This window comes from Sceloporus occidentalis, unplaced genomic scaffold (genome assembly GCF_023333645.1).
Source record: "Sceloporus occidentalis isolate IW3139 unplaced genomic scaffold, rSceOcc1.0.p SCAF_2, whole genome shotgun sequence".
Classification (NCBI taxonomy): Eukaryota; Metazoa; Chordata; class Lepidosauria; order Squamata; family Phrynosomatidae; genus Sceloporus; species Sceloporus occidentalis.
Window position 1 is genome coordinate 157,869,357 of NW_028316982.1, and position 20,983 is coordinate 157,890,339.

A 20,983-nucleotide genomic window follows, 5' to 3' on the forward strand; every position below is an offset into this window, starting at 1 on the left:
GAGCCCTCTTCTTCCCCGTAATTGGAATTAGTTTTGTGATGTGTGAATTCAGTACTCATAGAGCAAGATGAAAATGAGTAACTTGAATGACCACATCATATAAAACATACACACACAATGGAAAAATCAGCTGCTTCCAGGATTTTAAAATTTATGACTGCTTAATTCTGTAAAAGATGTGCCTTCAGAAATTTTTAATTATTCTTTTGTTTAAAACGAAGAACAATAGCAATAACAAAAATAGAAATAACAGATTATATCAGTATAGGCACAAATAGTACTCAGAAAGCACACACAGCATATATGGACACACCATGTAAAACCCTAACCCAAATCCTATGCAGTTTTAATAATTAAGGAGAGCCAATCCATGTTGCTCTGCCCTGTGGTGGTTATGCTGTGGCATTGCAAAGGGCTCCATTTTATCCCTCATGTACCTCTACTTTTACCCCAGCCGTGCTGGCCATGCTGGCATGTTGGGGTGGAAGTCTGATTCTGCATGCAAGTGGTGGGAAAGTTTTTGGGGGATTTGGTTTCAGTTGTTGCCAGTGTGTGTATGGCACATTTCTCTACCCCCCCCCTTTTTTTTTTTACCAGCTTCAAGAAATTATTCTCATTTACTCCTTTGGACCACAATCTCCTAGGAAGACTCTAGAAGTAGTAATAAAAATAGGTAGCTTTTCCACGCCCTATGCTCAAGACACTTTTTATCACTATAGGCTGATACAAAAATTGTAGCCCTTACAACAATCACCTTTCAGTGTTAATCACCCTTTTGTAATTTCCCTTTTGGATTATTGCATGTGTTATATGTGGGAGTGCCTTTTAAAATGACCCAAAATAAGGCAGCTAATCATACTTTGCCACTTATTTGCCATCTACACTGGTTGCTAGTGTGTTTCTGGGCCAATCCAAGGTATTTGTTTCACAGTTTAAAATCCTAAATTACTTGGAATCAAGTTGCGTGAAAGAGCCTCTACCTCTGTCTGTTCATTCTGTCTACCTGTCTGTTGCCTGTCTGTCCATCCATCCAGATCCAGTGGTGATCATATGAGGCCCTCTTCCAGATAACCCCACTAAAAGTGAGAGGGCTTTTTAATGGTGGTACTTCATCTGTAATGTGCTTTCACAGAGGGGCTTGCCTGACATTTATGTCATGGTCTTTCAGGTGAAGACCTCACAGGCATTTAATAACTGATTTTAGTGCATTAATGCTAATACTCATCTGTCTCACTGCTGGTTCTACTTTAACTTTAGTTTTATGTGCTATTGCTATTCTCGTCTGCTGCTTTCATCTTGATATTTTTTAAATTTTTATCTTTGTTTTATTCTGTCCTGCCTGTAGTTACTATTTGATTTTATGCATATAAATGTTTTGTACACTGTCTACATGAGCTTTGGTTGTTGGCTGTCTAAAAGCATGATAAGCAAGTAATAGAATAAATCAGTTTCATTTTTGTAAGGTGGCCTCTAGCAACATGCATTTTCTTTTTTGGCTGGGATGGGGAACCCCCTGGCCTGCTTCTGGATGCAACCCATAGCATCTTGCAACTCTGTTTCTGAAATAGGGATCTGTATAGCCTTTTTCCTGGCTTTCTGTCACAATAGTGCTAGGATGCCCAATGGTGGCTGGATGCTTTCATGACAGTAAAATGGTGAATCTGTTCTGAGTTTTAAAATGAACCTTAATGGAGCGATTTAAATTGTTTTGTGTGTAGGACACATTACAATACATATAATACAAAAAGCAAGATAAGAGCAAGAGGAAACAGGTGTGAAAATTGGAGGAAGGAACATCAACCATTCAAAATACAAAGAACACACCATATTACTTACAAAAAATAAGAAAGACTTGGAACGAACTACTGATTGAAATCAAGGAAGAAAGTACAAAAGGAAGCTTACAGCTGAATATTGTTGTTGTTGTTGTTAGCTGCACTTGAGTCTGTGGTGACTCTGTGGATGAGACATCCCAAGAATTCCTATCCTCCACTGCCCTGCCCAGATCCTGCAAGCCCTTGCCCATAACCCCCCACAATGAGTCTATCCATTTGGTTTATGTTCTTCCTCTCTTTCTTCTACTTTTCCTAACATTTTTTTTCCCTAGTGATCCATGCCTTCTCCTTATGTGGCCAAAGTGTGATAGCCTCGATCATCTTAGCTTCTGAGGAGAGCTATGGTCTGATCTGTTCAAGAACCCATTTGTTTGTCTTCTTTGCTATCCATGGTATCCTAAGTACTCTTCTCCAGCACCATATTTCAAATGAGTTGATTTTCTTTCTGTCTGCTTCCTTCACTGTCGAGCTTTTGCATCCGTACATAGTAATTGGGAATACTGTACAATGGCCTGAATAATTCTGACTTTAGTGGTCACTTGTATGTCTTTGCTCTTCAGTGTATTTTCCAGTTCTTTTATAGCTGCCCTTCCCATTCCTAGTCTTCTTCTTATTTCTTGACTGCAGTCTCCATTATAGTCAGTCAGTGTTTGTTCCTAGATATGGGAATTCTTTAACTATTTCAATTTCCTTATTGTCTACACTGAATTTGTGTATTTCTTCTGTGGTCATTATTTTTGTTTACATTATGTTCAGCATTAGACCTGCCTTTGCACTTTCATCTTTGACCTTCCTTATTAGCTGTTCCAATTTCTGAATGTCTTCTGTTAATATTATGGTGTTGGCCGCATATCTTAGCTTGTTAATATTGCTTCCTCTTGTCTTCACTCCTCCTTTTTTTTAAATTCTAATTCTGCTTTTCTTATGATATTTTCGGCATATAAATTAAACAAGTAAGGTGATAGGATGCAGCCTTGCCTGACCCCTTTGTCTATGGGGAACCACTCTGTTTCCACCAATTCTGTTCTGATGGAGACCTTCTGTCCTTGGTACAGATTCCTCATCAGGATTATCAGATGTATTGACACTCCCAGCCGGTTTCTAGGAGTGCACCATCTAATCACTCCACCTTCAAAGTGGCTGGAATATGCTTTATTTTGCCCATCTGTTTCACCCTTGTGCTTCTGCTTCAATAACTTTTCTTGGCTGATTGAGCTCTTGAATATATTTTTAATCATTTTTCAATTGTGATTACTTTTTTTAAAAAATGTAGTTGCTTTGAGAATCTGGCAAGGAAAAAGAAGCATGTGAAATTTTAAAATAATTCAACATGTGTCATGCCTTTGATTTTACTATTTATTTAAAATGTTATTAATTCATTTTGTTATACTGAAGTTCAGAAGATGATTGGCATCAACAATATGCAGTCTTAAATCATCTTCCCCAAGAAAATACTTTTTAATAAACATGTTGTCCACCATATTGAATTCATAATATATTGGATATGTGGTCAGTTGTCATGTCTGTATGACATACTGATCAAAGTCTGAACTTCTGTCTAATTGTTCCCTGCTGCTAGGCTACCCTGTCATGATCAAGGCGTCTGCAGGTGGTGGAGGGAAAGGCATGAGAATTGCATGGGATGATGAAGAGACCAGGTGAGATGCTGTCCAAAATCCAGTGTTGATGAATACGGCTGTTTCCAAAGTCCCATGAAACTACAGTGAAATAAATATCAAACAGAAGACTGAAACTGAGCAATTTATGCCATCACATAGTTGTGCAGTGTTTTAATATTGGGATTTTGTATGTATACATGTTTACTGCAAATTAGATTCAGATAATATTCTAGAGTGTTATTAAATGTTCTACAATGGTATTAGCCAATAATAGGTTTGTGATTTCTCCCTTTTCCTCTTACCCCCTCCCCCCGCCACACAAGACATATTATTTGCCAGTGGAAAATAAAAGAATTGGTCCATGTGTTTTTCTAGCACTTAAGAGTTTTCTTTCCTCCACTGACTTCCGTAAAGAAATTTAAACTGAAAAAACTTGCCAACAGAACCCTATGATAAGTTAGTTTTAGGGTTGTCATAACTGAAAAAATGACTTGGAGAGACACAACAATTTCATTTTTCTGCTACATTTACTTTAGTATACATATATTTGATTTCACAATATTATAACATTTAAATGATTATCTGGAAGGTTTTCTTATTTTTTTCTCTTGTTATTATGACGTGTGGATGGTTAACTTTAGTGATGTAAGTAAGTAAGGGGAATCTTTCTAGATTATACCAAAGTCTTGGTGAAGGAATTAAGCAGTTATGAATAAAAAAACAGTATCTGAGGCTTGATGAAGTGGATGTGTTTTGTCACAATTAAAATAAGTGTATTTTTAACAGTGTCACTGCAGCACATCAACAATTTCTTTTTAAGCTTGTAAGAAATTAAAAAGCAAACCAAGACAAAGTTGGGCACTGATCTGTGGCAAAAGAAGGCAAAACAGTGCTGTAAAATAGATCCCAGTTGATGTTATCTGAGTTAGGGTATCATGTCTTGAATACAGGTCTGCATTCAGAGAACTGAGTGAATAGCTGAAGTTGCTCAAAGGAAGCTAGGAACCATGTCTCTTGAACAGTGGTGCCTGTTTGCACCATGGCAGAACTTTTAAAAAACAAAGACCAGTTCCTAAGTGGCTCATGATACAATATGGCATGGTTGAATGGGGAAGTGTGCTTTTAAAAAGGGAGAACAATTTATGGTTGTTATTTTACTGACCACAGTTAATATGGATCTTTAGATTCCAGCCTTAATGACATAAATATGTATGAACTAACATGAGTGACTATATGTGGTCTCTGGTAATATTATTTTATAACAGCATTGACTTGTTTAAAATGCCTAAAATCAGCAACAATATTTATAGAGGAAAATCGGGTTAGTCCTTGGGCTGTACGTGTGTTTGGCACATAGAATCCACTGCCAAGTTTATCTGCACACAGGGTAAGGCTTCTGACAGGGACAGAAGGGCATCAGCAGGAAATGGAAGATGTGAACACAATCATTTTATAAAAGCAAGACTGTGAATTGGTTTTAAAAACGGCTGAAAAAGAATAGCATCAGGAAGGTTCCTAATAAAGATAACTTTAAATTATAGTCAACAGATGTTATTTACACATACTAATTTTTGTTGACCTAAAGGACTGGAGGTTCATCAGAACAACAGCTACTGATGATTGCCCTGTTTGCAGAAACCCCCAGGAAACTGAGTCACTGTTTATTTCCATTTGGTGCCAGATGTGTTCTCACTGGTGTTACATTTTCCTTATGTCACAGACTATGCAACATAGAGGAAAAGAGTAGTTTGACTTATTGAGAACAAAAACAGGAGCATCTGTATAATTCAGTGGAGATTCCTCATTTACAAATGTATAATCTGATGGTCAAAGCTTGAGGATATCTATGTGTGAATGTGCGTATCTCAAATTCTGGATTATGTGCATTGTACTTCATTTGCTGAGATAGCTGGGTTTTTTAACTGAGCTGTGGTCATCTGGAAAGACAGAATAAAAATATTTTCAATAAATTTGTGGAATTTACAAAAATGTGAAGAAGTCATGGTTCACCCACTTTTCCATTCAAACAAACAAACAAAGCTTTAAATTGATAGTTCCAAGAAATTTTATGATTTTAAACATATTGTTCCAGAGACCTAACTCTGGTCCCTATTTTCCAAAAATGTAAGTGGTTGCTTCGCGTTAGTTTTTCTTGTGGTCTCTGTAACTTACACATACGGGTCCCTGTCTTTGGAGAGACTATTCTCTGAACATTCTAGTGCTAAGAGGATTTGGGCAGGATCCCCACCACAAGTATATATACTCCTGCTTCTTTCCTCAGTTCCCTCCCATCTTCCTTAGCAGTAACAGATGAGTAGGAATGGCTTTAGGGTGCACTAGAATCTTGACTTTCATTTCCCCTATCTTCTTACAGTGTACAGTTGTCCCTCCATATTAGTTAGGGTTAGGGGAACAAGACCCCTGTGAATATGGAAAAACCGCAAATAACAAAAACACTGTTTTTACCTGAGAGCACACCTCTCTAGGAATCTCTAGGTCCTCCAGTGCAACTCTGTGGTCAATGTCCAACATACAGTGACCATAGAATGGCACTAGAGTAGCTACAAATGGTCTTTCAGTGCAACTTTTAGTTAAAGTTGACCACAGAGTTGCACTGGAGGACCTAGACAGTCCTAGAGAGAACATATTAATGAAATCCGTGAATAATCAAATCCGCAAATATCAAAGCCACAAATATGGAGGGATGACTGTATAAATTTTTAAAAAATATTTATTTATTGTGTTTCACCCCACCTGGTCTCTGTAGTGGTGCACAATAAATAAAAACAGATAAAAGTGCTCATTAAAAAAGGCCAAAACCAAGCTATTATTGTAATAAATAAATAAATAAAATTATACATTCCCCCTTACCCCCCTTACCCCATGGCCCCCTGTTGGACTGGCCACTTTGTGTATGCTTTTATTACATCTCTTGCATTATTGAGGACTTGTTGTGTTTGTCATTTTATTTATTTATTTGATTATTTATTTGATTTCTATCCCACCTTTCTCCCTGAACAGACCCAAGGCGGCTCACAAATAAAAGCTAAAAATATAATACAATAAAACAATTAAAATATCATCTAAAACAGTATAAAATTACAGACATTAAAACCACACTAAAACCATGGTACCCACCCTATATAGCAAATACCCAAGCCACTCCATGATTATACATCAAACGCCTGCATGAATAGAGCTGTTCTTGCTTGCTGCTGAAAAGCAAGCAAAGACGGGGCCAGCCTTGCTTCTTGCGAAAGGGCATCCCAGAGGACAGGAGCAGCCACCAAGAAGGTTCTCTCTTGTGTCCTTACCAGGCAAGCCTGTGATGGTGGTGGGACCGAGAGAAAGCCTTCCCTTAATTTTACATTATGTGGTGTGTGATGGCTCATTGGTGCAATGGATTGATGGTGCATCTGGCCACTCATGCGCCTGTACGCTTAACAAAAGAAAAACACCCTATGGTGAGCAATGGTGCTGACAGATGCATCTCCCCAGGCCCAGGGTACATGCTGCAGACCACTTTTGTAAGGTGCCTGAGCATTTCCACAATCCTGCACTTAAGTCATGTTGTTTATAGGCCGGTGCTGTAATGCATTCCCTTTTCACATTAAAGCAGACCAAAAAGGCTTTATTTTGCTCTGGTTTTCACCCTGGAGCATGGCTTTGTCCCATTTTCACCCCGTTTCAACTTTGTACATTGTATAAACAGCTGGAGCTCGAAATGGGCGAAACTGCTTTTTTTATGTCAGTGCAGACAACCCCAAGATCAATAATAACATGCACAAATCTGTAACAATAAATCTTTGAAGTTGTACAATAACATATAAAAACAAGGAGTAAAGTAAAACACTATCCATGTAATAGTCTGTCTCATCCAAGCCTTTTGCTTTCTAAGATGTAACTTTTTATAAATATCCGTGAAAGAATGATGCCAGAGTCATCAAGCCAAGGAATCAAACCATTTTGACATCTATAATATGTGATAGTTGCTACCAGAGTTGCAAGACAAAGGATAATTTGCTCTATCAGAATAAAATAACAGAAAATGAGCACAGTCTATTTTACTTTGTTTTAACATGTATGCCCATTTTCACCTTTTTTCTTTTCCCCTTTTCTCCTCCTTTTCTTGCCTTCTGTCTTCCACTCCAACCCTTCTCTCTTTCCTAAAATATAAACGTGAAAGAAGTATTAATATGGCTGTTGCATCTACCATAGATCAGTGCATGATCTAATTTTGGGTCATGCTCTGCCACTTGAAGACCAACAGCTTTGTGGAAATATTAAACATCTTGATCTTCTTGATTTGCTGTAGCGAGAGGCTTCTCCCACCATAGTTTACAGTGGTATGTAATCCTCAAGGGCAGATGGAATAATCTGGCTGTCCTCATTATTTCTAAAAAACAGGGGCTAAGGTAGGCAATCTGAAGTCTATTTGAAATTTAAAATGGCAGAAAGATCATGCCTGAAGAAGAGAAAGTTAAGAGGTGATATGATAGCCCTGTTTAAATATTTGAAGGGATGTCATATTGAGGAGGGAGCAAGCTTGTTTTCTGCTGCTCCAGAGAACAGGACCTGGAACAATGAATGCAAGCTACAGGAAAAGATATTCCACCTCAACGTTAGGAGGAACCTCCTGACAGTAACTGCTGTTTGACAGTGGGACACACTTCCTTAGAGAGGGGTGGAGTCTCCTTCCTTGGAGGTCTTTAAACAGAGGCTGGATGGCCATCTGTCGGGGATGCTTTGATTGAGGGTTCCTGCATGGCAGAATGGGGTTGGACTGGATGGCCCTTGGGGTCTCTTCCAACTCTACGATTCTATGATTTTATGATTCTATGCTGTAGGGCTTATTCTCTCCCTTTTCTTCATGGTACAGGGCAAGCTTATAGAGACAAACAGACTCTTATAAATCAGATCTAAAAATGAATTTCAATATTTAGTTTGAGCTAAGCTCATAGTTTCTGGGCTTCAACGATTTATGGGTGATATGATTAAGCATATTGATTTTAACAAAACAAAAACAAACAAGGACTTCATTCAATAATTTTAATTAGCACGTGCATCAGTTGTTTAAAAACAGTTACACATATCAAGTAACAAAACACTTATAATGAAGCTAAAGAAATAAGCTACTCATGTTCCTAAAGGGACATTAACAGAGATTCTTAATTGTTTCAAATATTTCTAAATAGTTAGATTGTGGGTGTAACAAAATTCACTCAAGTAGTGGACGTTTTGGCGACCTTCGTGCATTTTGTCCTTATTTCTAATCTTCTATATGTCTTAATTTCTTATTCTCTCTTATTGTAAAAATCAATGAAAAATATCAGTGCATCTACACTGTGGAGTCATTGTAGCTGTTACAGAATGTGACTACTTTAATACGAGTCACATAATAATATTGATGTTCTTAAACCGAGAGAAAATGTAAAGGAAAGAACTCCCATTAATATAATGTTATAAAGCCTGAAGAGTTGTGTCAAAGCAAGGTTGGACAACATACAGTCTGTCTATGGCCTGCTCTTAGTTTTTTTGTCCTGTCCTCCCCTTGGAATTTTACCCCAAAATTTCTCATGGTTGCAACAAGATGAACTTTCTACCACAAAAACAAGACAAGTAGGGCAGACAGGTTTTATTTTCAGTGCGAATAAGAATTCTGGGATGCTTGTGAAAGAGTTACAAGCATTGTATGCTCTGCATATCTTATTTTTATTGTGAAAAGCTCATTTTTGCTGCCTTCGTAAGTAATGGTGGAATGTAACACTTGGTGGGTTCTGAGTGGGCATAGCTGAGCCTTAGACTCGTAGAAACAGCCAATTTCTGATCTAAAGGAAGATAATCTCCCAGATATATTGATCAGGCAGTTCAGTAGGGCAGCTTTGAATCAGATGAGATGGGTGGCTATAAGAGAAACAAACCTTTAAATTGTGGTCTCTTCCTTATGGAACGTTCTCCCTGAACAAGCTTGCGTGGAATTCATGTGGTTACGTTTTTGGTGCAATTATATTCAATTAACATTTTTGTTGTGTTTTACATTCTAAGTCTTTTAAAATTGTTTTTATGCTATTTTACTGTGGTTTTAATCTGGTTTATTTTATGATTTTTAATATAACGTGAATGGGTTTACTAAGTTTTTTTTAGTAGTGCATATAAATACAATAAATTAAATATAAGAAAATTAACTTCTTTTTCAATTTCGGAAGAAATTGCTATTGATTTGTTCCTGCTTTTGCTTTTAAATTAGCATTTTATTGTATAGCATATTGTTGCTAGTTGTTCAATACAGCCATAATTAAATCATAAATTGACCATTGGGAGACTTATGTAGCCTTTTTGGGCAGTCATCATATACCTACAAAAAAAAAAAAAAACAAACACCAAAAAACCCAAAACACTTTACTTCACAACCATGAAGGCAAAAAACAAAACAAAAACCTTTTACCAAAATGCAAACAAACAAGCAACAAAAAGCCTTCGGGATATCTATCTGATTTTTTCCCTTAGGGAGGTGATGGGCAGACACAAAAACATATTTTTCTTTATTTGCTGTGAATGTGCCAATTTACAGCTGCTTATTCTGTGATGAGCCTCTTGCAACCAATGGCATCATTCTGTGAAATTGTAAAGGGTAAGTTGGCTGGCAGTATAGAAAGCTATTTTCAGAAATGAATGCCATGCAAAAAAGTAAACCCTGAGTATTTTATTAACAACAACAACAATACTAACCTCTGTGTTTGTAAATGATTCTTTTGGTTTGTCTTATAGGGAAGGTTTTAGATTTTCATCACAAGAAGCTGCTTCAAGTTTTGGTGATGATCGATTGTTAATAGAAAAGTTTATTGATAATCCTCGGCACATAGAAATTCAGGTGTGTCTCCCGCTTCCACTTTCAGTTTTTTGGGGTTGCAAAGGATTACTCAGTATTGCTTTCTCTCCGTATTTTTCTCCAGTGCAGTAGATATGCTTTTGTATAATAGAAAACAAAGGTTTCTTCTTTTAAGAGTGAAGAAGCTTACCCTTTGAATATTGGGTTCTCCTTGATATTTGGAACATAATCAGTTGAATACATGGACAGTGATGAGTTAATGTTTTCTGACAAGAAATCCATAATCTCTCTCTCTCTGCCTCTCTCTCTCCCCTCCCTCCCCAAGTCCTTAAAGTTCTACTTTGTCCAGTCAAAATGCAGAATTCTTGTAATTTCTGTCATAAGAATTTTGTTTTCAGTACTTGGAATATATTGTGACAGCAATTCAATAACTTTATGTAACAGCAATTGTTCTATATGTACAGAAAGCTAGATGATGAGAAGCAACTTAACCCACTCGCTGCCGATAAAGTTATACCATTATGACCTACAGTTCCTTTGGATGAGTTTGGGACATGTTCTAATTCTAAATTCAGGAGTTGGGTATCTTATTGGCCAGCCAAGAGACAGTGGGTGGACTCACTCCCCACTACATTGCCTGCAAAAAAAAATTTTTTTTAATCATTTTTTGCCATAAAATGCCCCAAATACCCTGTAAAGGGCACAGAAGACATTTTGCCATGTTTTTGGCTTGGTTCTAGTACACTTCCTGTTTAAAAAAGGCCTCTCCTGGGTCGAAAATGGTGCACACAGGGGGGGGGGGATGTATTAAAAATGAGGGAAAACACTTTGTCTACCTGGTTTTAATCAAATTGAATTATGGTCCAAAATGTTGGGTAGCTAGTTATGCATAATAAACAAGGTTTTAGGGCTGATGTTTCCTTGAACAGCAACTGCCCTTGTAACATGGAAAATACTTCTGAAACAGAAAGGAATTAAAGGGCCTACTCATTGTATGTATGGCATGGCTGTCTTCTGTTCATTGGAAGTATCCAAAGCATAATTTTGGATCCTGCATTCTGAGGAGCCCAGGACTTTTTTTTATTAATGAAAGAACTGAATAGGATATGAGGAGTTCTGGCTACTGTATATTTGTAACTGATACTTATTTAAAACCTTTGCATAATTTTACAAATACCTTGGAATATTTCCATTGATGTTAGTGGTACATAGATGGAGAGAGAAGCAATGCATTTGTTTATTAACAGTGATCCTCTACTAGGTATTGGCTGATAAACATGGCAATGCATTATGGCTGAATGAGAGAGAGTGTTCCATTCAGAGGAGAAATCAGAAGGTTATTGAAGAAGCACCAAGGTGAGTGTATTAGTTGTTGTGAACACAAATTACTCATAACCTTTAATTGCATGGAATGTTAAATATAGATATAAGGGAAATGAGTTTCAGTGGATCAGCTGTAGTCAAGAGTCTTTCCTATTTCTTATCATGACAGCTGTTAAACACAGTGAGCTAATAATTTTGAGTTGTTTTTGAATAATTTTGAATTGTTCTGGTAGTAATTTGTGGCATGCAGTGATGTGTGATGCTACTGAAACAGATCTCTCAAGGAGTGTAGTTTGGCATTTCACAATTTGAAATAAGGCAACACCTTTAGAAATTAAACATGTAAAATGTAGAAATGTGTAGAATGACTTGAGCAGTTATTGATACCAGCTCAAAATTCCTGTGTGTTGATGAGTAACACTATATACATGATGTATTATATAAAGGCTAAAACTCCAGCTATCAATAAAATGTAGCCTCTGTTCATATTCTGTACACCCCTTTTAACATGCTTGTGGTCAGATTTCAGTCAGGCTGTGAAATGGACAATCAATGAGATTCTTTGCTTAAATAAATGCAGTTTTATTTGCTTATTCTTTGTTAACTTTATAGCTCATTATCCCTCCAGTAAACTAAGGGTAGCATACATGTCTTTCCTTACACTTTTTTTCCAGGGACTTTCATGTCAACTTCCTGTTTTTTAATTTTCTCAGGTAAGGTAAGCTAGTCTGAGACCAAATGAGTGTTCTAAGATCACTCACACCAAATGAGTGTTCTAAGATCACTCATTTAATTTCCTGGCTCTCCCAAATCCCAGTCTAACACTCTAGGATGTTGGCTTTTTTGGAATCTGCTAGTTTGGGATTATAGTCTACTGGTCGAGTTCAAAGAAGCACAACATTGTGCCTACTCTGACATGGACTTCCTCCTTTTATCAGCTTCTCCTTGAAAAGCCTCCCTTCAAAGGCCTTCCACCTCAAGATCTCATGTTGCACAAGACGCTATAGATGGATAACAAAATTGGCTGCTCCCTCTGTAAGGGATTTTTTAGGTGTAGGATTTTGTGGAGAAAGCTGTGTGAGTCAGAGACACATATCTAACCTAAGTAGAAGTTTACCATGTATGTGAATAATATTAGACTAGGCCCTCAGTCATAGGGTCTAGCAGGTTGATCCAAAATGGTTTTTGTTTTATAGTTTCAAGATGAACAATAGATATCTAGCAGCTGTGTATCAGAAAGTAAAAAATATGTAAACTGCTGATGCTTTTGAAATACATTCCTATTCCTCATCCCACTGCAATCTCCCCTCCCTTCTCTACTGGTTGTTTTCTTAGATGTTAAGTAGGCACACTAACTATTTGTTTTTATTCCTGTACACTGCATAGCTCCTCTATAGGAGCTTAATAAAAACAGATTAAAAACATATTTTCGAAATACAGGAAGTGCCTTCTGTTTCACAGATATTCTCTAACTTCCTTGATGTTGGGATTACTACATTTCTTTGATATACCACTCTAATAATAATATAAAAGCATAATTGCTAATCTTCACTTCAAAGTAAGGTGGGTAAGAATAGAAACAGATTTGTCAAATTTTGTTTTTTTAAAATTCCGAATATGTTTGTGTACTTGGAGTTCAGTATGAAGGCAGGAGCAACTTCCTCTATGGTTCGATACCTAAAAGTCATTAAAGTTTAGAAAAGTTAATAAAATCTTTTTTAAAACTGTTGGTATAGTGTGGAAAAGCATTACAATTTTTCCCTGTGTTAGCAAGCCCCTGGCCTCTGGAAGATGATATATTTAGTGTCCTGTAGTGAGGAAACTTACTGTTTGGGGAACAAGTCTTGAGAGCGGATCCCAAGAGGGCTCCACAACTGCACTTTAGGGCAGAAGAAACAGCTGTGCCCAGGGAGGGGAGGAGGGAACCCTGCTGAGTGGAACAGATGAATCAAAGTAAGGAAAACAGAAAATTAAAACTTTCAGCTTTAGGGTAAAGTTGAAAGAATAATTTAAGGTGCAAGCTGTTACTGTCATTGTATGTCAGATTCAGTGTTATAGGCTAAAGTTGAAATGGCAAGGCAGTATAGTTTGAAGTACTAAGGTTTCATTTCTAGTTTTTCACAAGAAACATTTGCTGCTTCTAATGTCTTAACTTACTTTCTATGAGAGGGGAAAAACCTGTGCAGTAATTTTTAGCTACTGCAAAGTGGAGATGTTACATAACTTCATGTGTTAAGTTAAAAAGATTTGTTTTTTTAAAAAATCTTGTCAGTGGTTCTTTGAATTGAAAAGTTATTCTGAACATTCAGGTGTATATAAATAATGATTTATGTTTTCTGCTTTCAAATAATGTATATTTGGTTAGGACATTGTTGGATTAGAATATGTGTTCATTTATGACTTGGATGGGTTTTGTATTTTAAGGAATTTGACAAATGGGAGTATGTATTTTTCCAGATGTTGCTGGGCTGCAGCTCCCAGCACCCTTCTCCATTGCCTATGCTGACTAGGCCTGATGGGAGTTGTAGTCCAGTCACATCTGGAGGCCTACCCATTCCCCAAGCCAGAATTAGGAAATATAGTATCCAGAATATCTAAAAGTATTTCCTTGGGAGGACTTCAGCACATTGGTTCTGTCTAGTATTTGTGTATGAAAGAAGTGTAGAGGGTGGGTGGCGTAATAATTTTGATTCATTCCCTTGTCAACTCAGCAAATGTAAGTAACCCTTTGTGCCTGCAGGGTATTTGAAACAACAGCTTCAAAATATTTGTCAGTTAATGCTGTGTGATTAAACAGGATAAACAGCTATGAGAAGATGGATGGATTTTATTGCATTTGGAGGTGATATAGGTTGAGTCTCCCATATCTGGAATTCCAAATTCCACAATACTCCAAAGGCCAAAACTTTTTTCATGAGTGGCTGAACTAGTGACACTGTTGCTTTCTGATGGTTTAATGTACACAGACTTTGTTTCATGCAAAAAAACTATTTAAAATATTGTATAAAATTACCTTCAGGCTGTGTATAAGGTGTATTTGAAATATAAATTAATTTTGTGTTTGGATTTTGTCCCATCTCCAAGATATCTCATTATGCAGGTTGGGGATATACAAATACAGGTATTTCAAAATCCTCCTAAAATAAAAATACAGGTGGTTCCATTCTGGACCTCCCAGCTGATGACCAAAAATAAAATGCAAGACCTCAAGTCCCGTTTTCCCCAGTAGCAGCAACCATGTGCATTACTGCATTGCCGTGGCCATGTGTTGGGAGAACGTGGCTGGGCCATCCATAGATGCTCCAGTCTGCAGATGAGAAGCCCGCAGTTGGGGAGGGCCAACTGTAAATCTGAAATCCAAAACACTTATTATCCCAAGTATTTTGGATAAGGGTTACTCATCCTGTACAACAAAGACATAATAGGCTGCCTTGATAGTAATCTTGTTTGTGCAGATTCTAGAGCAGTAATTCTTCTCCCTTGAGCTCAATTACATTCCTTGATTTTAAATTATCAACTTTTTGAGAAATTAATTGGTTTGTTTTGGCACTGTTAATTTATATGGCACTGTGCCAGTGATTGAGTTATATAAATATGGTTCTTCTTCATGGTCTCTGTGCCTCATACCACTGGGTTTGCACATGCCCATAGACTGCTGAAAAGCTGAGCAGATTGGCTGAAAGCCCTGCCCGCTCCTGTGTATTGAGCATGCCCAATCCCACACTCTAGTTCCTTCTCTTTTGTCCATTGCAAGAGTCATCCATGTGGTAATAGACAATACCACTATGGGCTGTTACATCAACAAACAAGGTGGAACTCACTCCTCTGTGCTTCTTCACCTTGCACAGTATTTCTGGACGTGATGTCATCATCGCTCCATTCACCCGGTGGTAGTTCATGTGGCTGGCAAGGGCAGTATCCTAGCAGACTCTCTCAGTTAGGACAAGGCTCTCCACCATCTGATTTGTTATTTGAAGGGAGGCCACTGGGAGTCGCCTTGCTGATTATTCTGCATTTTGGTAAACAAGGAGATCAGTATCTATACAATTGTATGTATCAGGCCCACAGCTCTGTGTACTTGCTACCTTTTATAAAATTCCATAGACTTTATAACAAATATCATTTCAGCGTTATCACTATAAGTGAGAATTATGATCAACTTGTGTTGAAACATTTTTCTACTTGCAGTTTTGAAATTGGTGAATGTGTGAGTTTAGAATTTTAAATAATAATGTTGATTCTCTGAGGAAGTAAACTTAAGTCTATAAAAGCTCATGCTGCCAACTTCTTCCTTTAGTTAGTCTCAAAACTGCTAAAAGATCTCTGTACATACTGATTCCTTTTGGGGTGACTGTTATGGAAAACATAGCTTTTTAATCTTTACTAAAGGTCATACTTTAACTGTCTGATATGAATTCAGAGACAGAGCTATGCTAGTCTGGAATATCAGTATGCAAAGGGATCTTGTAGCACCTTTGAGACTCACAGTGCAGAAGAAGATGTGGCTTAAGCTTTTGTAGACTTGGGTCCAAAACACACTTCAGAAATAATCCTGTTTGAGACCACTTTAACTGGCTTGGCTCAATGCTAGGGAATTTTGGGAACTGTAGTTTTCTGAGACATTTAGCTTTCTCTGTCGGAGAGCTTTGGTGCCAAAATAAACTACAATTCCCAGGATTCCCTAGCACTGAGCCACAGCAGTTAAAGCGGTCTCAAATGGGATCATTTCTGCAGTGTGGCTTGGACCTTGGTCTACTCCCTCAGATACAGGAATTACACCAGGTCTATGAAAGCTTGTGCTACAACTTCTTTTACACAGTTAGTCTTAGAGGTGCTACAAACGGTGAGATGCATAACTTGGCATAATTTCTCCCTCCTATATTTGGGTATCTAAAATGATTTTAAAAAGCCAAGCTTATTTTTCTTAAACCTTTTTTTAAAAAAACCCAATATACATCTTTCTTCTATATGTGTAGCACTTTCTTGGATCCTAAGACACGCAGTGCGATGGGAGAACAAGCTGTAGCTCTTGCCAAAGCAGTAAAGTACTCGTCTGCTGGGACAGTAGAATTCCTTGTGGACTCAAAAAAGAATTTCTACTTCTTGGAAATGAACACTCGACTTCAGGTACTGTGCTAGGGAAAAGGAGGGAAATTGTATAGCTTTTCAGAGGTGTGTGGGGTGAAAAATATGCATTAGCAAATGCATAGCAAAGTAATACAATGGCCTGTTACAGACTGCCAAAATAAAGCTGCATTGGGAGGTATGCTATTTAAATGATGCATGGGTCCTAAGAGTCCGGAGGTCGCACCAAAGCCACACTCCATTCCTAAGCACTGGAGTGCAGCTTTGGTGCAGCTTCCGGATTCTTAGGATGCATGCATCATTTAAACAGCATACCTCCAAAGAGACCCGAAGCAGCTTTATTTTGGCAGTCTGTAACAGGCCTAAGAGAACTTTTTATCCCTAATGACAGATTTGCTCCCTTACATCTTTGGTTATGACTGACTATGCTGGAAAAAAGATCCATTTTTATTTAAAAATGATACACCTTGAAAGGGGATCTGTTTAATTCTTAGTATCTGGTGAAAGTGTGATAAGGTCACTACTTAAATATTTAGTATAAAGAAATACCTGATTTGCTCTTTACTAGAAAATTGCATATTTAATTGAACAAGTATAATGCACACTTGAATGATATTACAGAAAAGCAAGAAATTACAGTGACTGAAATGAATATTAAAAAAAACAGTCATATCACATTAGTAAACCTGTTCTTATATATCCTTGCCTGTACCTCAAAGCATAAGCATTCTGCACAGGACTAACAAACAACATAGCAATATAGAACTATGTATTCTGTGTGAAAATGTACTGTTCTGTTAGTCAGGGTTTAACCAACGAAAGAAAATTAGATTTTTCAGATAGATTCTTATGACCTTATCATATGGATGGCTACAACGAGGAAGCAGATTGTAAAGATGGGTTTAGAATTATTGAGGCTGCTGCAAAGATGCAGGCTTTTCCACATGATACACTGTGATTCCTGCCAAAGAACTTTTGAAATTTTTGTAACTGTGGCATCTTCCGTATCAAAGCTTCAGTATTCTCCCTATGTTTATACTTGAAGTGCTATTGGGTTATAGAATAAGCATGGACAGTACTAGTATACAGATGCAGACATTAGTTGTTTAAGACTCATACTACCTTTTTTATCTTCAACCCCTCCATATCTTCGTTATTTTGAAAATTTGAAAAAGTCTTTCTTAAAAATGTAAAAGATTGTGCATGGAAAGAAGGTTATACCCATGTGCTCAAATAAACCTTTAAAAGGTGGGCATGTACATAGACATCAAAGAAACATGGAGAAGCTGGAATGAAATGCACCCAAGGAGTAAAATTGTCCAGAGTTGTGTATCTTACTGTACTTTTGAGTTGTGTGGTAATATAGAAATTGGCTGCAGTTTGTATAAGACCAATACAATAGTGCCAGTAAGCGGGTCCAAAAGGAAAGCTCTATACCCAGACTTAAGGTCCTTACAGTATATTTTACAGCAATCCTTATTGTGAAGCTAGCTTTTGTCAAGTTAATTTTGCATTATTTCTATATGCAGATTTCTTCTGCACACATTGGCACAATTCTGATATCATGACAAACATATGAGACTGTGCAGTAGTGAATTTGTATGCTTCCAGATCACTTTCCTCATGCTTAACAAAGAAAAAGAAAATACTATAAGTTTTTTCATCTAACTTGCAAAAAAAATCCATTATTTATCGGAATGAAATAGCAAATAATAGTTTACTGCAAACTAGCAGTAGGAAGTAATACTCTTTCATCTTTATGAGCGAAGAAGAGGTTGGGTGGGGAACAGGGAGTGATTGAACTCAAGGGTTGTTCCTGCTTTTGTAACAGCAAGCTATGGGTTTTGTCCTTTCGTATATCATTGTGTTCTGTTATAGTAAGGTTAGTGTCATTTCAACAATGTCATTGTTGCAGTGTCACAGAAAGCTTTCTAGCTTGAGAGACTGCTGTCAAAAATGTTAGAAAACTGTTTACATGGTTTGAGAGGATCTTTCCTTCCAACTTTATCAGAAGTGCACTAACCTTTAATTGAAATGTTTGATGCATTTCTCCAATTTCTCTGTTTTGTATTATCTCTAATTAAGTCTTACAGTTTGAGGCCAGTGAATAGTAATTTTATTGGTCTCATCACCAGTTTTCTCAACTGGTCTGTCACTTTTCTCCAGCCCTCAAACTTTCATGTCTATTAGCAAATCAGAACTACTGTAGCCATCTACAATTTTTCTTCCTTTTACTTAGAGTAAATTTAGTAATTTTCATGCAGCCATTTCTAATTTTAACTCTAAGCAAGCAGAGTATGCAGATGTGTTTGTTTTTATCATTACTTTTAACTGTTTCCCTTAATTTCTCCCATCTGTTAGTATCCATAACATTGATGGCCTTGATTGCCCACAAATACATGTCCATTATATCATTGTTGCAGGCCTGTGTTTGGATACACTCACAAACACCTGTTCTTTTAACTACGTACATATTAATTTCAAGTGCCTTACTTTACCTCATAGTATTTTTTTTATTAACAACAGTTTTCAGTGCATAAGAGCCATTATATTTTAAATAAACTTGTATTATATCTTGACTATCTTTTCTCATTATTACAAAAATCTTAAAATACAATTTTAAAATATCCCATATTGACACAATTAAGCTTTTTCTATATGTAGTAGGAAACTGCTTTTGGTCCTTAAAATGGCAATAGAATTCAGAGACAGAGATCTAGAATATCAGTTTGCAAAGAGATCATGCAGTACCTTTGAGACTAACTGTGCAGAAGAAGTTTATGTATCTGCATCTTGCATCTGAGAAAGGAGATCAAGTTTCTGAAAGCTCATGCTATAATTTATTTTGCACAGTTAATCTCAAAGGATCTACAAGATCCCTTTATATATTAAAAATGGTAGGCCACTTGAATTAACAGACACACAACAATGATAAAACCACAATTAAAAAAACCCAGGTATAACAAGGCACATTGAGTATGAATGAAACTAGAAAACTGTGCACCTGACCAACTTGTTTCTGACCACAGGCTTCATAGAGGCAACTAGAATTGTCTACAGTTCACTGTCACAGCTTTCTGGAAAATGAACATTAGTTAGAAATGATGTCTGAAGCAGCCTTCCCTTATGGCTTTTGCTCAGTCCATGAGTGCAGGAAGGCTGAAAAGAAGAGGAAAGTGCAAGATCCTGTGGCTGCTCTATAAATTATAAAAGGGACATCTTCAACTCTACATTGCCTTCCATTGCAGGTGAGGGAAGGGTGATGAAACCAATGATATACAGTAAAAATAAATAGTTAAGAGCATTAGTTTGAGAGGATGACTGTAACTTCTGTAGCATATATCGGCGGACACAAATGGGGAAACCTTTCTGTACAATGATGTCCCAGTAGCACCCCACCCCCATTTTCCTGCAGTCAAAGGTGCAGAGAGAAGGGCAAGACTCAGAAAAGAAATAGAGGATTGTAATAATAGTTATGTTTTAATAATGAGAAATTGGAATGGGGTCATACACCCACTTCAGAATATACAGAACATCTTCAAAATATACAGAAGAACCAAGGGAGATGCTTTTTAGAGATGATTGACAGTTTGGACTTTACATATGTTTGGTTGGGAATTTATGGAAATGCCAAAGGATATATGGTACGGTACTTTTTATTCAGAACTACACAAATCCTTGTCAAGAATTGACATGTTTATGATCTTGAAAACCAAAAAGTAAAAAGATTGATGTGATCCCTAAGATAATTTGACATCATAACCCAATTTGCCTAAAAATGCTAGAACATAAGATTAATTTAATTTGAAACAAAATGGAAGTTTATTAAATGATCAAGACTTTTTAGAGAAAATGAAAAAAAATACAAAAATTATATCTCAAAGAAAATGATACAAATGATGTACAGATGAGAACAATGGGATGCCAGTAAGGCTGTAATATGCACTCTATTCATATAAAAAGGCTCACTGAAAGAACTTTCATTGACGTGAAATGGGACTGTATCCTTTTATTCTGTATCCTCTTTTTACCTGTACTCATCTATGACCATAATAAAGATTCTATCCTATTCTAATGTTGGTATTTAACATCCCTAAAAATGTCAAAGTTTTATAAAACAGAACAAAGCAAATGCTGGAAGTGTGAATAAAGACTGGTTCTTGGTTCCACATGTGCTGGAAATTCCATAAAGTGAGAAAATTTGGGGAAAAACACATGTAATAATAAGTAAAATATTAAAAATTTAATTTCAGTTGAACCCTGAGATTCATCTTTTGAATAGGACTAGCAAG

At 36.9% G+C, this 20,983-nt stretch overlaps 1 protein-coding gene across 12 annotated transcripts in view; it reads left to right on the top strand.

The window, feature by feature from the left end:
* The window catches only part of PCCA (propionyl-CoA carboxylase subunit alpha), a 308,554-nt gene that overhangs the window by 110,689 nt on the left and 176,882 nt on the right, over positions 1-20,983 (top strand). For 10 of the 12 annotated variants that reach the window (XR_016280158.1, XR_016280157.1, XM_089511218.1 and 7 more), the window contains 5 exons: positions 3,415-3,493; positions 10,223-10,325; positions 11,545-11,639; positions 12,281-12,319; positions 16,583-16,733. Coding sequence is in view for 10 of the 12 variants with exons in the window: in XM_089511218.1 (XP_089367344.1) it covers positions 3,415-3,493; positions 10,223-10,325; positions 11,545-11,639; positions 12,281-12,319; positions 16,583-16,733 (467 nt within the window). In the remaining 2 variants the exon portion in view is untranslated. Of the gene's footprint in view, positions 1-3,414; positions 3,494-10,222; positions 10,326-11,544; positions 11,640-12,280; positions 12,320-13,082; positions 13,170-16,582; positions 16,734-20,983 lie in introns of those variants that run through there. The other 2 variants (XM_089511214.1, XM_089511222.1) reach the window with 2 other exon arrangements.